Below are 16,271 nucleotides of genomic sequence, written 5' to 3'. Positions count from 1 at the left end.
GAGGCTGCCGCGCGCGGGGCGGGGCGGGGCCCTCGGGCGCTGTCGGAGGCGCTCGGCCGCAGGTCCGAGAGGCTTCGGCTGTTTCCGGCAGCCGCCCTCGGGCCTCCTCGGCGACGCTCGGTGGGGGGCGGGTCAGGCGCTGCCATGGCGTCCCCGTCGCGGCGGCTGCAGACCAAGCCGGTAATCACCTGCCTCAAGAGCGTCCTGCTCACCTACAGCTTCGTCTTCTGGGTGAGCCCGCGGGTCGTGAGCGCGGCGCGGGGGTCGGGCGGGGCTGCCGGGACCGGGACCCGCCCCCGGCCCCGGCCCCTTTGTTCGCCCCGCGCCTGTGCGTGGGAGCCGAGCCCGAGCCCGCGGTGGCCCTGGGCGGCTCCTCGCCTCCGTCCGTCCGGGCGGGGCGGGGCCGGGCCAAGGCACTGAGCCCGCGCCCCGCCGCTGCCCAGGTGTCGGGCATCATCCTGCTGGCCGTGGGCGTGTGGGGGAAGGTGAGCCTGGAGGCGTACTTCTCCCTGCTGGACGAGAAGGCCGCTGACGTGCCCTTCGTGCTCGTGGGCACCGGCACCGTCGTCATCCTGCTCGGCACCTTCGGCTGCTTCGCCACCTGCCGCGGAAACGTCTGGATGCTGAAGCTGGTAAGTGGGGCCCCTGGCCAGGCCCCCAGCCCCCCGTGCACTCATGGCACTGCCTGCATCACCCGCTTGCCCTGCGGGCTCCCCTGGCGCAGGTGGCCCAGCAGAGCAGTGCCGATGTGGGTCGCACCTTCCCATCACTCGTGTCCTGTCTGCAGCACGTTGTGCTTTGTGCCTTTCTCTCGACATTTTCTTTCTTGCCCACAGTATGCCATGTTCCTGTCCCTCATCTTTTTGGTTGTGTTGGTGGCTGCCATTGTGGGATTTGTTTTCAGACATGAGGTGAGTCCTCTTCGGACCCCACTTCTCTCCTCGTGAGGACAGTGCAGGTAGGGGATCTGGAAGTGGCACCTGTGCAGGAGAGGGTCCACACTCACCTTTTTGTTTTCTCTCACTGTCTCACCCCTTCATTGTCCTACCTCATGTGCCAAAGTTTCCTTCTGCTTTGACTAGTGGTACACATCCTCTGTGGCCGGCAGACCAGATTCCACAGGCTGGGTCTGGCTGGTGGATCCAGTCCCATGCTCAGGGTGGGGGCAGCCCAGCCCCTATCTGGATGTGTGGAGTGGGGTAGCAATAGCTTGACCCCAATCCAGCCATGCAGGGAAAGGGGGCTTGGCTCAGTCCCAGCCTGGTCCTGCAGTGGGGGAGAGGGCATGGCCCAACCCAAATCCAGCTGCTGGGAGGGGAGTGTGTATGGCTCAGCTTCAACCTACCATGTGGAGGACGGGGTTTGGGAATTTGGCAGGGGAGGTGGTGACCATATTAATTGTCACCACTCCTCCACTGCCCAATTTCCTGACTTAAAGGGAGCCCTGCAGACCAGATGTGATGACTCTGCTGGTCGCATTTGGTCCATGGGCCAGAGGTTGAACACCCCTGGTTTCAACAGTAGATACCTAGAGCAACATCAGTGGTTCCAGTGGAATGGGCTCAGTTTATAATGGCGGTACTGAGAATGGGATGAATTTGGTTTCTGAGTCTAAATTGACACCCTAAGTAAGAATGATAAGAGAGGCATTCAGTCGCACCGGTCTAGGACCATTACTAAAAAGTTGTGTAGCAAAAGGCTAACCAATTAAGTGGACATGTTTAAGTAAGTGACACAGGTCCAGCAGAGGGGTCCCACACCCAAAAGTTCCTAATTGGGAGTGAGAAATAAATTCTGACTGTTATCCCTTCAAAAACAGCTAGTTCTTCTCCCTTTCCCTAAATGGCCTTATATATTTTTTCTTTTGCATGTGTTGGACCTTAAATCAGCTAAGCCTACCCTCATCCTAGAATGTATCATATGTGACAAATTTGGAACCACCTTTTTAATTGTAATTGCTTGGATGGAAATGAATTGATAGAAACATTAGCAAAAATACAATTCCTCTAACCTTGAACTCAGTGCTTCTGAAATGGAGTCGTAATATATTTTACTAAACTAACCACTCTTAACACCCAGAAGAACTTTTCTTTTTCACTTCATGAACATTAAACTCATCAGTGTTGAGAGAAAAAATGGATGTAGTGGATGAGATTTTCAAAGGCACCTAGTTCCTACACCTAATTAGGCAAGTACCTAATTCCTATTTGTACCTTTATAGTACTTGGAGAAGGTTTTCCACTGATAAGCTAAGAACATTTCCTACTTCATACTAAAATGAATTGACTTTGTGAAAACAGACGTTATATTGTGAGTTTTGATCTTTTATCTAAAATGCGAGGTTAAGAATGTTCCAACCTGTGCCTCTTGCCCTAGATAATGCCTCCACACAAAGCCATGATTTTTTTTATTGTGATCATTGTGATTATGGCTTATTTTTAATAGAACCACTAAGTACCAGTGCTTGGTGCTGCTGGGTGCAGTTCCCCCTGATGTCTCCATAGTGGCCAGTCCCTTCTAAATAAGCACATGAATGACTTTATGTGATTCCTGCTCCACTGTTCCTGGTGGGGCTGATTTTTTAAGATGAAGCTTTTGTGGATGGGGACCCACCTGCTGATTTTTGAGCCCCATGACCTTATTTTTTTTGCAGATTAAGAATAGCTTTGCGAGTAACTACATGTTAGCATTGAGAAGCTACAATGCAACAATGGATCAGCGCAGTGAGGCAGTGGATGCTGTCCAGAAAACTGTGAGTGATTCTATTGGGCTTCTCCACCAGTGCTAAAAGGAACCAATGTACTCCATGTTATTGCCTAGAAGACCCTGATATTTATGGAGGGGCAGAAAACGAGACTGGGGCTGCTGGTTTATTTCTTTTATAGCACAAGCATGCCCTGTTCTTCTATGAAGTATTAGCAAAGAAAGTTGCATCAAGTTAGCTACTGCAGTTGTCCCACGAAAGGAAGTATGCAGCAGCTTTCCCCTCTGTTACTACAGTGATGGAGGGGGGGGGGGGGGGCTCAGAATATTGGGCAGGAGCATTGCCTTGACTCATTCATTACACACATCAGGAGCTTTCATTATAATTTATAGCACAGAGGGCTGGCTGTGACCTACAGCTCTCCCCATGGGGCATGGATCAAGCAGACAAATACTTGCATGGAAAAACTCTGTACCTGTTCTTCATGCATATATATTTCTGACATACATGAGCTTGAGGGCAAAAATACCTGGTCTGCACTGTTAAGAGAGGACCTGGCTAACTTCAGAAAGCAGTTGAGTTGCTAAAGGGGAAGGTCTCACAATGGGGAAGCCTCTGGGTGCTGCAGTGATGTGTATAGAAGTGGTGCCTCAGACTATACTTATTGTTCTTTACCATTCTGCTTAAATTGATCTTCCTAGTTGCATTGCTGTGGAGTCAAAAACTATTCAGACTGGATGAATACTGCATACTATACAGAAAAGGGAATCCCTCGGAGCTGCTGCAGACTCCCAGACAACTGCACAGAAGATGATTTGAAGGACCTGGCTAAAGCCAAGACAAAGGTGTATGCTGATGTAAGTAAGTCTAGGAGATGGATCCATCCATGTATCTTGGCAGCAGGTGTGGGGATTGGAGAGCTGGGGCTGTAATTAAGTGCTTTGCTCTCCTTTTTCCCCACCACTGGAGGGTCAGGTTCTGCAGTGGGACCTGAAAGGAGAACTTGGGTCCAGGAAGAGTGTGTGGGCCATGGGAAACTTATAATCAGTAATGGGATGAAGGTCTGAGTTGCCACCAATTGTTGGGGGGAGGGAGAGATTTTGCAAAACTGCTCCCAGTGCGTCAAGGTCTCTAAGTTTCAGCTACTCTTTGTGCTTGTCTCTGACTGCAGGAAAGCTGTGCTGTAGATATGCCTGGATTACTTTGCCTTTATTGTACTGTCTGTCTTGTGTAGAAAAGAAGAGGATATGGGAGGTGCTCTCATAACATATTCTGTACTACTTAATTCTCATGGCACCCCTATGGAGGAACTACAGAAAGGCTAAACAGCTTAATCCACAGGTTTACCTTGACTATGAAGTGGATTCCTACCTGGGCTCATTGACTGTTCCCTTTGCCTGTGGACTGGTGCTTTCTGGGTTGTGTCCATGGATGGACAGTATGTCACTTTGTGTTAGGGAGGGTCAGGAATTTTGTGCACGTCCTTGTACTAGCTGGAGTTCTTCTCATGTGGTACTATTTTCCATCACAGGGTTGTTTCACTCTGGCAACAACAGTTATGGAGTCTAAAATGGGCATTGTGGCTGGCATTTCCTTTGGCATTGCATGCTTCCAGGTAAAATCTTCCTTACTCCTCTTTTTTGGCCCTTGAGCTCTGAGTTTGGTCTGTGTGTTCTTAATTATATTTAATTGCTTTAAAAGTTTTTAAGCATGTAAAAGGAAAAAATAGTGGGGCTGCAGATTTTGTTTTTGTGTTGCCTAATCCCCATTGCCGAAAATGGCAGTTAAAATTCCAGCACTATTCAACAAGTTGGCCTATTAGCAGCAGTTCCCTCTGGAACAACTTGCCTCCAAGAGCTGTCCCTGCAGTCAGATGTCACACTTGCTCATGCTTTGACTAGCTGCCACAATTATTGCTTACAGTGAAAAGACTGGTCCTGCTGTGTCCACTGCCCCGTCAGCCCTTAGTTCAACTAAATTGTCAGCCCTGGTTAACCCTGATTTTTTTTGGCCTCTCCCCTTAGCAGCGTTTCTGATAAAAACTGAAGCTTATTCTCTTGGTGAAGGAAGCACCCTGCCTCAAACAACAGTACAGCTAGTGTCTCCTAATGTGATAGGCCTCATCTCAGCAGGAAACAGGAGGCCTCTGTCCCTAAGCTCCTTGCTGAAATAGCCTTTGTGTGTGGTGACAGTTGGGACTAGATGGTCAGAAATGAGTTTTCCTCACAAGTGCCATGATGGGAGCTGGTGCATCCTGAACTCTCATGTAGATCTGGCCCTCCTTAGCTGAATGCTTTTGAATATTTGCCTCTAATTCTGGTTGTAGATCACTAGAAAACCTGGCCTTGTGCCTTGCCTAGGCTAAAACTGGAGGGGTTTGTTTTTAGAAACCGTATCACTGGCTGACAGAACTCCCACACTTTTGGTTTTCCTCTGATCAGAATATTGTCCTTTGCTATGTGTTTGGTTTTTTTCTTCCCTGTTGGTGGAGGATCTTTCAATCTTGTATTTGTCAGAATAATAGGCCTTCAGTTCTCCTTAAAATATGGTGAGTCCTCATCTCCTTTATCCACAGTCACTGATATTGTGATAGCCTGTTTGCGTCTATGGATGTGTGATGGGGACATCTGAATGAGTATCTTGATCGTGTATGTTAAATAAGACCTGCTTAGGCTTTGCTGAATTGCTCAATCAGTTTGAGCACCTGAGCCTTTTTGTCACAATTCTTGGATTTGCTGAAATGTCCCATATACTGGGATTTTTGTTTTTGGCAGTTTGTGTTGTTCCAGTGTACCTTGCAGTCAGCTGAGAAGGTGATGGCAAGGAGACACAAGCAGATGAAATATGTCTGAGTGTGTGACCTTCCTCTTGTTTTGAGGCATTATACAGTCTGCAGTTCATGAATCCAATCTCAGATCTGCATTTTGATACCAAGTGGCAAACCCCTTGTTTTTTTCAAAGTATATTTGCATTTGAGTAGAGCATGAAGAAAGTGATGTTTGAGACTTCCTTGGTTTCAGGGTTTGTGCATCCCCTTTGGCAGAGACCCAGTTTCATGCTGTGAGCACTGCAGTGCTTGATTTATTTTGAGTTTGCTATTTATTGAATCAAATTGCCTCAAGCTGCTGTCTGAAGCACACTGGTACCATCCAGACTGACTGAAAGATTAACACATGATGGCATAAGACTCAGTGGTACGCGAATGAGAGAAGTTTCTGCCAGGTTATTTTAGTCTGATATTAGTATGCCACTCTGCTTTACCCTGTGATAAATATTTTAAGTACTGAAAGAGCCTGGTGCCATGGGCACTCTTATCGGAGCTGCTGTGTTGACAGATTGTCATAGCTGCATTTAGGGGTCAGTGTCCTATGGAAGGAGCTATTTTGTCCCTTCTATCTCCTGTCTGCTTCCTAGCTCCTTCCTGGTATGTGCAAGTTGTACTGAGCTGATTTATGGCTTCTGAATTCATGCTTCAAAAGGGATAGGTACAGATTGACTTATGAATAAACAGTGAGCCCATGTGCTTTCAATCATTTTTATTACAGTAGGGGAATATGAGCAGTTGCTGTTATCATTCAGGAATGAGTCATGTTTTCAAGTTCCAAACAATTAACTGGTGGTATCATTCTGTTTTCAAATGAGTTTTCCTGCATCAGAAACACAAGGGGCCAGTGCTGCAAACATACTCTTAACTTTACTTACTTCCTTGTGAGAGTCAAGCTGTATACACAAGTGTTTGCAGGATCAGGTCCTAAATGTCTTGTAGTACAGAAAACTGAGGTCTGGTGCCTGCATTGCAGTAACAACTGATGCATCTTCACTTCTACAAAACCAAAACAGAAGCTCCTAGTGCTCGAGATTTCAATCGCGTGCTGTGGGGGTGGGGGGGTCCAGGCACACACTGTCCAGTTTTGACCCTATTTCTACTTAGTTTCTGTTGTCCTGTTCCAGCTGGTTGGGATTTTTCTTGCCTGCTGCCTTTCCCGGTACATTACAAACAATCAGTATGAGATGGTGTAACCAGGTGGCCTGCAGCCTTGCACCTCTGACCAAGGTAGGTTTCTCTGCAGCGCAAGCTGTTTGCACCAGTATGGCAGTGCATGTGTGAACTTGGGGTATGGGAGCTTCTAGGCCTGTGTGCATATGTGTAGGGGTGGCATGATTGCAGGGGCTGCTCAGAGCTGTATGATTTCAGAGAGCAGAGCAGACAGCTTATAATAAGCAGTTCTTCAACTTTTAAGACATTTTAAAGGGAAGTAGAAATCCTTGATCTAGCTAGAGAGACAGGTGCTGTGGAGTCTGTCCCATGTGTGCCAGCTTGGGTATCTTGGTACTTAACTGTGCTGCAGCCTGTTCCCTTGATTCTTCTGCCTCTCCTCCTCAGATGTCAGCTCTATTAGCACAGCATGTTCCTAACCCAGGGGCGGGCAATTATTTCAGGTGAAGGGCCGCATAGTGAGTTTTGGCAAGCCATCAAGGGCTGCATGACAGGCAGCCAGGGGCAGATAAATATTAATTTTTTTTCTAACATTTTTAGGGGCCCTTTGGGCCCAATAGAATGGGCTGGTGGGCTGCATCTGGCCCACAGGCTGCATTTTGCCCACCTCTGTCCTAACCTGTGCCACTCCCTACTCCTGCAGTACTAGTTCCTGTGCAGTGCCCCTCCTGTTTTAGACTGGCTCTCCTCCTCTTGCCCATCACGTTTTGCTCTGCTTTTGGACCTCAGTCTAACCCAGGAGTGGGCAAAATAGGGCCTGAGTGCCATATCCAACCTGCTAAGTGATTCTATCTGGCCTGTATTGGGTCCTTCTGCCCTGCCATGCCCAGCCCAGACGTGGGGGACAACCCAGACGATAGCACATGCAACTGGTTTCACTGTCCGTGGGAACGGAGCTGCCACCTAGTGTGGAGTGCAGCCCACCCCATCCCACATGCAGTTCTCGGTTACATCGGGAGCTCTAGTTCACAGGACTGGGCAGCACTGCAGTGGGTTGGAGGTGCCATGGCACCAGCAGCCCCTGCGGTGGCAGTTCTCCCTGCCTTCATGCTTCCAGCTGCTGCTGGAAGTGGTTATGACCACTGTTGGCACTGGCCCCCCTCACCAGGTACCCCTGCCTGTCTGTCCCGGACCCACCACTGGGGGTGGTAGACAAAGTGGGTGGGCAGGGTCTCCATGGAGTGGTGTCTGGGAGTAGGATGGGTGGCTGGGGCTAGGGCTGTGAAGTGATGACAGCATGGGACTGGGGCCCGGGGCAGAGCTGTGATCTGCTCCCTGCATGTCCCTGACAGGCACCAGTTCTGTAGGCAGGCATGCATCACAGGGATGTACAGGGAGTGGATTGCAGCTCTACCCTACCCCACACCCCAGCCCCACACTGTCACTATGCCATGATCCTGGCTCCTTCCACCTGCCCTACTCCAGGATGTTGCTCCCCATTCACCTGCAGCTCCATCCCATCTGCCTGGCTAAGCTTGCCCTTCCCATGAGGGTCCTGGGACAGTCTCCATGGAGATGCCCTCCATCCACACCATCTGGCGCCCCCCACAATGGGTGTAGGGCAGATGGGCCCAGGGCCAGATCCAATTGGCATCTCCCCAACCCCTTTTTCCCCCTCCCTTCACCATAGCGGCTGGTGGAAACAGCTCAGCAAAACTCCTTAAATGGTCCTCTACCCCAGATAATTGCTACCCCTGGTCTAACCTGTGGTCCCCCAGTGGATCCAATATTGGGCCTTGTCAAGATAGACGTGATCATGCTATATGATGGCATGTCTCTGCTGTGGGGTTAGATGAGATCCACCAAATTGCTTCTACTCTGTGACTTAAAAGTGTGGGAATCCTGGTCTCTAGAGCTGGGAGACTTATTCATTAACCCATTTCTTTCTGAATTTTAGAAAACTTCTGATCTTCCCCTTTGGCAGAGCACTTCACAACCTCCAGCCCTCTGGAATCATGCCTTTCCCCAGTCTGCTGGAATCATGTTTGAACTGTCTGATCTTCTCAGCTGGCTCACGGAAACAAGTGTAACAGCTGTTCTGTTGGACTTTGGGAATTGTTGAAACACTACTCTGATGTAACACTGAATGGGATAACTAGTGTAGCTGAGGTTGTTTAAAACTACTGGATTCCTCCAGGCTGCCACAACCCTCAACTCCCTTCTCTAGCACAGGAAGCTCATATGCCACATTGAAGGAGCCTACAGTGACACTACTCTCATTTCTTACCTGCACTTTGTTAGTTTCTTAGAATGGTGGCTCTTTGGAGCTGTCATACTCCACAGAAAATTCTTCCTTGGAGATGCATCTCTTGCATTGGAAAGATAGCACTCTTTTCCTTCCTTCTTCTCTACTGTTGGCTATTTAAATCCATTGTGCAACTGACTCGCTGTCCCATCGGAATTTCTCACCGTTGCAGCTCTTAAATGTTGGGGAGAGCTGTTGTCTATTGCAGTAGATCTGATGGGACACACTGCCCTGCCTACCGGAAGCCCTGTGCTTAAAATGGTCTTGGTTTCTTTCCAGGGTCTTTCTTTCCCCAACTGGGGTTTTCATATAACTCTTTTTTAAATAAATGTATTTTTTTAAGCCGTCTAGTTCCTCTCTCCTAATCAGGCTGTAGTGTAGTAAATTGTAGCATGAGACTCAGTGTTGTAGTTCTCAGTACCTTTTTAGTCTCTGTAGGAATCTCCACCAAGCTGGGTGTGACTTGATCATCAGTATTATGTGCTGCTTTGACTTGTCTGTGTATTAAAGAGAAATCCTCTTATCTTGAAACACAATAAATATAAAAAAATATTTTACTCATAAAATTAAACCAAGTTAATATTTTACTCTTTGGAAATTCTGCTGGGATGATTTCAACAGAGGAATCTGAGCTATAAAGAAATCTGCCTCGTAATTCATCTGTCTACAGCCAGCCAATAACCCTTGGAACCACAACAACCTTGTTGTTGCATTTTCAATTATGAAAGATATTTATGTCCGCCCCCCTACCCCCGCCCCCCCCCCCCCAAAAAAAAATTGTTGTGTAAGACTGTTGATGCATTCCATCCCAGGAGCTGGCAGACTTTGCTGGGTAAATCTTATGCAGGATAGACTTCAGTCCTTGTGTAAACTTACATATCCTCCACTCTGCTTTATGTTTTGTGGCTAAATCAGTAACATGCTTTGGGATTTTTCAGAGGAACTGTAAGAGGCTGCTGTATGAAATGCCTCCTGGGACAGGGAGAGGGATTGGCTCAGTCATTCAGTTTTTCAGCTTGGGACAGTTTCATCATCAGCCCTCAGCTTTTCTGCACTGGGGCTTAGGATGTAGTGGGCACAGCAAGTTCCTCCTTCACCTGAGTTTGGTGGGTTTCTCAGAATGATCCTATCCACCACATCTGAGATTTAATCCTCAGGAACTATCTGAGAGAAGGGAGTGCTGGCAGAGATGCACAGTCTGCCAGTCTCCACAGCTGCTGTTACTGTCACTGCTGTCAAGGAGGAGCAATTAAAAAAGGACAACTGAGCTATTAGAGAATAACAGAGAGCCCAGCCCTTATTGGCAAGAAGACTCTTTGCCCCTCATTAATTCTGTCCTGTTGCCAAAACTAATGCTGCTGAGGGGCACCCTGTCTTGGCCCCAAAACCTGATGGGTGGAGTATAATTGCGCAAACTGCAGCTTCAGAGCTCAAGTGAATTGCTTTTGGCAGGGGTGTCCTACTTATCCAGCCCCAGAGATTGGAGGAGTGGCATGGGGCTGGTCCATGGGCTGGACCCAGAACACAGGGTCACATAGTCTAGTCTACAGGACTGTAATTTGGCATCTGCAGCACTGATTCCTGTGGCTTTCTGCTACCAAATTTCTGGCCCTGCGGGCAGCCCCATAAACAATATTGTTCCAACCTCTAACCTCTGGGGCACCTTGGATTCAGCCCACAGGGCTCCCTGTAGGTCTGGAAATTTGGTGCCCGGACAAATGATGGCAATTAATGCTATCACCATTTGCTGTGCCACCGAATTTCTGGACCTGTGGGGAGCCCTATGAATTAGATAACATACGTATCTTGGGTGTCCATGCTTAGGTACTTATGCTTTGGGTATCATTGCTAACTGAAACTTGAACGGTAATCCCAAGAAACTTTAGGCCTTATTTAACTTCTGTAAATAAGCCCTTGTTAGCTTTTGGCTGGTTGCATTACAAATTTTTCAAGATATTCAGGGCAAGACCCAAGCACATTAGACCATTAAAACAACAATATGGATGTCGGCCAATTCTAACTAGTGTGCAGACAGGGTCTGGCTAAAACCAAATGGTGGTGTAGGGTCGTGTTCAGTTAAACCTCTCTCAGTTGTAAAGCCAGTGCAGAGAAGCATGTGCCTGATGGAATAATCTTTTGGCTGGCTTGTGTTGCCCGTGTCAGCTGACAATTACTGGGCTCACTTGATCTGGCTCTAGTTTAGTTGTTCACTTTCAAATTAGTTTTTATTAGTCCCTTTTGGGGCTCTATGTAAAGTACTGCATGCTTCCATTTATGGCCTCTGTACTAATCACTTCATGATGCCTTCTGCCATTGATGCTCCTACAGATTCACCTGCACTGTGATCTGATGGCTGGTTAGTTGCTTACCCAAAATAAGCACATCATTCTAAGTGTCCATGCTGTTACACTGCTGCACCTGTGGGCAGTCTTGGTAGAGCCTGCATGGATGGCCTGAGGAGGGAGACTGTCCTGCTCTGACCATGGGTTGGTCCCTTAAGGCCAGTGTTACAGCAGGTAGGTATGTGGCTTTGCATTAGTGCTACCCACATGCTATAGACATGTTTTGCATGCAGGCTATACACATGGTTGTGGAAAGTCCCTGAATTAACAACAGGATTTTAAACAGGGAAGAAACAGCTGAGCCTCTGATGTGATCAGCATCCAACTCTCTTCAGTGTGGTGAAAGAGCAATGGTTAAAAACACCTTCCCATCCACTCCTATGTTCCCTGGGTCCAGTCACATTGGGAAGAGCATGGGCAAAGCCTTCCGCTAGGGGTTTTCCCCATCAAGAGTTGGTCCTAAGGTACTGTTGGGGTTCTGTCATTGGATCTTGCTGATTTCCCCTCTTGCTGGCCTGCTGCCTGTGACTGGTCTTGCTATGAAGTGCATTTCTCCTGGCTCATTCATCCCATGTGCCTCAAGGTATACTACAAGTCTGCAATGTGCAGGTGTTATGGAAGCCATGACTAGATAAAGTTGATGTGCATTCCTGCATGCTTGGGAACCTAAGGGAGTTGTAGGAGACCACTAGGAATCAAAGACTGCTGGTGAAAGGCTACTGTAATTTGTATTGCAGGTGAGGGGATATGTTACAGTCTTTCTTGGAGGACTTCAAAATGAAGGATCCTACAGCCCACTTCATTGTGTGTATTGCATGCTGTTCCATTTTCCTGAGTGTACATAAACCAGAGTCCTGAGTGCTCCCCTCCTGCTGCCACTTCTTACCCTGTGCACTTTACTCTTTCCAGTGTGGCAGCAGAAGTAATTTAAACAAGGGCAGCATGAATAAGAGCAGGAGCAAATCTCAGAGCCCTTACTCCCACATCCCTCCCACTCTTATCCCTGGTGGCCTCTGAATCAGGTTTTCCTCTGCTGTTTTGTTACATGGTATAATTATCTTTGATGTTGTGTTGTATACAAGCCTGTTTGCTTCAATGCAATATTTATGGAGTGTGAAAGGAAAGAGCACAAATCCTGTTTGTAAAGTGGTTGCAGCTCCAGCTGCTGGCCAGCAGAGGGCAGCCCAGGGAGCATATTGATTTCAGAGCATATATAGCACCAACCTTTGCCAGGCTGTCTTAATTCTATCTAAATCTAATCCAGCCTGCTTGGGTCCTGAGGATTGCTAATGCTAGGCACTGGTCTGATTCTGGAGTGTTGAATATGCTATACACAGTCCGATCATTAAAAAGTGTACTAGAAACGGCTCTTCTAGTGGGACCACTAACTTCACTGGTATAGTAAGTTGTATTGTGATAGCTCCTAAGAATTCTGGTCATGGTCCAGGATCTGACTGCACCATGTGCTATGCAAATCCAAAGCAAAGAGATCATCTCTGCCCTGGGAACTGACAGTCTAATAAGGGGCAGTATTTTAAATGCAGTTTGTTCTGTAACAAATATCTCATGTTAATTGTGAAAATGCATTGCTAACGCAATGGATTTACCTAATGGAGAAATGGCCAAATAAAGAATATTGTAAAGTTTGTGTGTGTGTGTGTGTGTGTGTGTGTGTGTGTGTGTGTGTGTGGGGTGTTTTTCGTTCAAGGACCTCCAGGGACTTTTTATGAGTCTGATTATTATCCTCATTTTACAGTTGGGGAGATTGAGTCAGAAAAAGTCTGAAATCTTTTATCCAAAGTTGTATAATGAGCAAAGTTTGGACCATCTGGAGGCTCATCCTCATGACAACAGCTCTTTAGGGAAACAGTGGCCCTTATCATGCTCTGATCTCTGCTTGGGGCCTTTTTGACCTTTGCCACTCCCTGGGATTGAAAGGCTTAGAAGGGTCTGCCTCCTACTCATGTGTTGCACCAAGGCTTAAGTTGTGCCAAGCATCTGCTAAGTATTCAATAGATTTCAAGTGCCGTGTTACATCTTACAGTGGTGTTGGGAAAGATTGTGTCATTGCACTGGATTATTAATGTGAGTGCTCCAGTGAGGTCATATATCCCTTTTGCATTTGTAGTACTGGTGAACCTTTGATGATGTTTGCATACTGCTTTCAGAGTTTAACTCTTTTATGGTTATTTTCCTTGGGATTTTGAGCAGTGAGTAGTTTCCTTTGATGGAAACGCTGGTCTGATGCCAGAACAAAGTCTAATAAATAGAATTTAAAAAAAGGAATGAAGAAATTCTGCTTTGGGATATAAAAGGATCCACATGTTTCCTGACACTAACAATGTAACTGGACTGGATATGCCTCATCAAGATTTAAGCTTCAGATGGTAGGAGCCAAAGTGGCAATTCTGTATCCAGCCAGGCCCTGGGCCTTTATGCAGAGCTCTGGGGTAGATTTGCTTTTGGGAACTGGATAAATGAGTACAGATTGACTCTGGCACAGGAAAACAGCTTATTCCTTGGACTCTAGAAGCAATAATTACAAATGGGTCTTGCAAATGGGTTGTGATTCTGCTGGAATTATAAGGAAAGGTGGGGATATTTATGTTGTGTGTGCATTAGTAAAGCATTCAAGAAAAGTGTTCACTGAATCCAAGAGAGGGGCAGATTGATAACAGCTCAATCTCTTCATTTCTCTTGGGGCTAGCCAAAGATGTTATCTTAAAGATACAGCAGAATCCCAGCAATGTAGATTGGAAGCTCATTTGAACTACTTCTCTGGACTATTGACAGTTTCTCACCACCACATGGAAGTTATGTTGTAGCAAATTCAGTAGCTGTTATCAAAGAGGATAATGATAACAAAGTATCTGCTTCAAGGTTTTATATCAAGAAGACCACACATGGGAGAGCAGACACATTTCTCCTGAACAGCATGCATCATGGGATATTTGCCCTTTTGTCGTGTACTATCCAGTAACAAATACACTCCTCCTGTTTCTAAGACAAATGCTTTAAAGGGTGAAAAAGAAGGGACTTTGATCATTAGCCCATAACATGGTTACATGCTGAATGTATCATTCGTTTCTGATTTAATAATGATGGACTGAAAGTGTCTGTGTGACTGGTAGGCAAAAAAATTGTCCATGGTGTTTCTTGTCCTGTTTTTCTGGATGTTGTAGGTGGAGCATTCAGGGCTTTCACCAATGACTCTGTTGAAGAGACATGGTCTTGGGAAACCAGCACACTGAACTGCAGCTCTGGAGCCTTACCTCTGCCCCCAAAGCCTGCTCTCTCACCATAAGCAAGTTGCATCATCACCTTGTGCCTTGTTTTCCTCTCTGTCACATGGGTATAACGGGACTTTTCTTCTTCCTGAGCTATAGGACTGTTTAAGACCGGCTTGTCCAACATATGGGCCACGGGCTGCCATGTGGCCCGCCAAGCCATTTTCTGAGGCTTGAGGTGCTGCAATGGGAAACGAAAGTAAACACTATTTACTTTCGTTCCCACCCCTTGTCCCTCCTTCAGCCCCTCAGCAGCTTCCTAATGGCTGCTGAAGGGCTGGGGATGGGACAAGGTTCCCACACGCACCGCGTCAGCTTGATGTTGCCAATGTGGTGCGGCTCCCCCTGCCATGGTGTCCCTTCCTAGCCTGGCCCCTCCCTTCTTCATTTGCATGCCAGCTCCTCCCCTCTCCCTCATTGCAGGTTTTCCCTTCCTAGCCCCTCCCCTCCCTTCCTCATTTGCATGCCAGCCCCACCCTCCCCTGCCCCACCCCGTGCCAGTCCCCGCCAGCCATGCGTGCTGGAGCAGGTAGCGGTGCAGTGGGCAGGTGGGCACAGGGCGTGTGGATGCTGGCTTGGAGGTATGGTGCAGCTGGGCCAGCGGGAGATACTGCTGCTGTGGCTATGGCTGTTGGGGTGGGAAGCTGGCACCACTCCCACCTTCCTGCATCCCCCCCATGCCTGCAGACATTGCGCTGGGGGTGGTGAGTCATGGGGAGGGAGGGAGCCCTGCCAGTTGGGCTTGGGCTCAGGCTGCCCTGAGGGAGAGGGAGAAGGGGGTGTCCCTGCACATCCCACACCCCCCTGTAGGGTCCCTGCATGTCCCCATGGATGCTGAGCCCAGGCACGCAGGTGTGGGAGCATCCTCGAGGCTGCCCAGGTGGCAGGGAGGACATGGCGGGGTCAGGCAGCACCCCTTGACCCCTGTGCCCCCAGACCGCGGCCGAACTGGACAGGCTGCGTGAGCGCCCGCTTCTGCCCCCCCCGACAGGATGTTGCCCTGAGAGAGCACCTGTAAATAAGAAATTAAAGATCTGTGATGCATTTCAACCAAGTATTTGAAACCATGGTAATAGAAAATTCTGCTAACCTTTGGAAAAATCAGATCCCTGCAACAATTCTCTGGAGTAAATATAGCACGATGTCAACAGAGGTTTTGCATTCAAAAATGATTTTTACCCATCTGCAAATTGTGGCATTCCATATGGATAAAGACAGGGAATTAAGGGTGCAGTGGGGTGGTACGCTCCTCTCCAGGTGTTAAAATTAAAACAGTGCTACCAGACCAAATTATTTTGATTTGTGATTTTAAACCACATTTCCAGACCCATTTAATTGATACTTACTGCAACTTCATTGGTGTCAAAGGTCACATGAGATCACTTCCTGATATGATACTACTTCCTGTGAGGTCTTTGAATATGGCTCGCCAGCCCAGTGGGTAATAAAAAGTTCATGATCTGGCCCACATTCAAAAAGGTTGGATGCCCCTGGTTTAAGAGCTCAGTGGTATAGTCCTGACTAGAGCTCTGAAGTGGGTAATGTCTTCTTGCTTCCCAGGGTTGTGGAAGTAAATTAGTTGTGGAAGGAGGAAGGCACCATTTCATGATGAGAGGACTGATTTAAAACCCTAGTGGGATCTGGATGGAGTATCGTTCTCGCTTAGGCTAGGGACAGACATTACACATAAACCAGT

The 16,271-nt window shown here is 47.6% G+C and overlaps 1 protein-coding gene across 1 annotated transcript; it reads left to right on the top strand.

Moving 5' to 3' along the window:
• The first annotated feature begins 99 nt into the window (after nt 1–99).
• TSPAN6 (tetraspanin 6) lies at nt 100–9,533 on the top strand. Its single transcript, XM_090061306.1, has 8 exons — nt 100–231; nt 444–632; nt 837–911; nt 2,654–2,752; nt 3,406–3,561; nt 4,236–4,319; nt 6,656–6,758; nt 8,599–9,533. Exons 1-7 carry the CDS (start codon nt 145–147, stop codon nt 6,722–6,724), a joined length of 759 nt encoding a protein of 252 aa, XP_089917432.1. The 5' UTR covers nt 100–144; the 3' UTR covers nt 6,725–6,758; nt 8,599–9,533.
• The last annotated feature ends 6,738 nt before the right edge of the window (nt 9,534–16,271 follow it).

The sequence above is a fragment of the Crocodylus siamensis genome, chromosome 8 (genome assembly GCF_052110815.1).
Source record: "Crocodylus siamensis isolate JL-2025a chromosome 8, ASM5211081v1, whole genome shotgun sequence".
NCBI classification, from domain to species: domain Eukaryota; kingdom Metazoa; phylum Chordata; order Crocodylia; family Crocodylidae; genus Crocodylus; species Crocodylus siamensis.
Note: the sequence above shows the minus strand (reverse complement) of the source record. Positions and strands in the feature narration are given on the sequence as shown.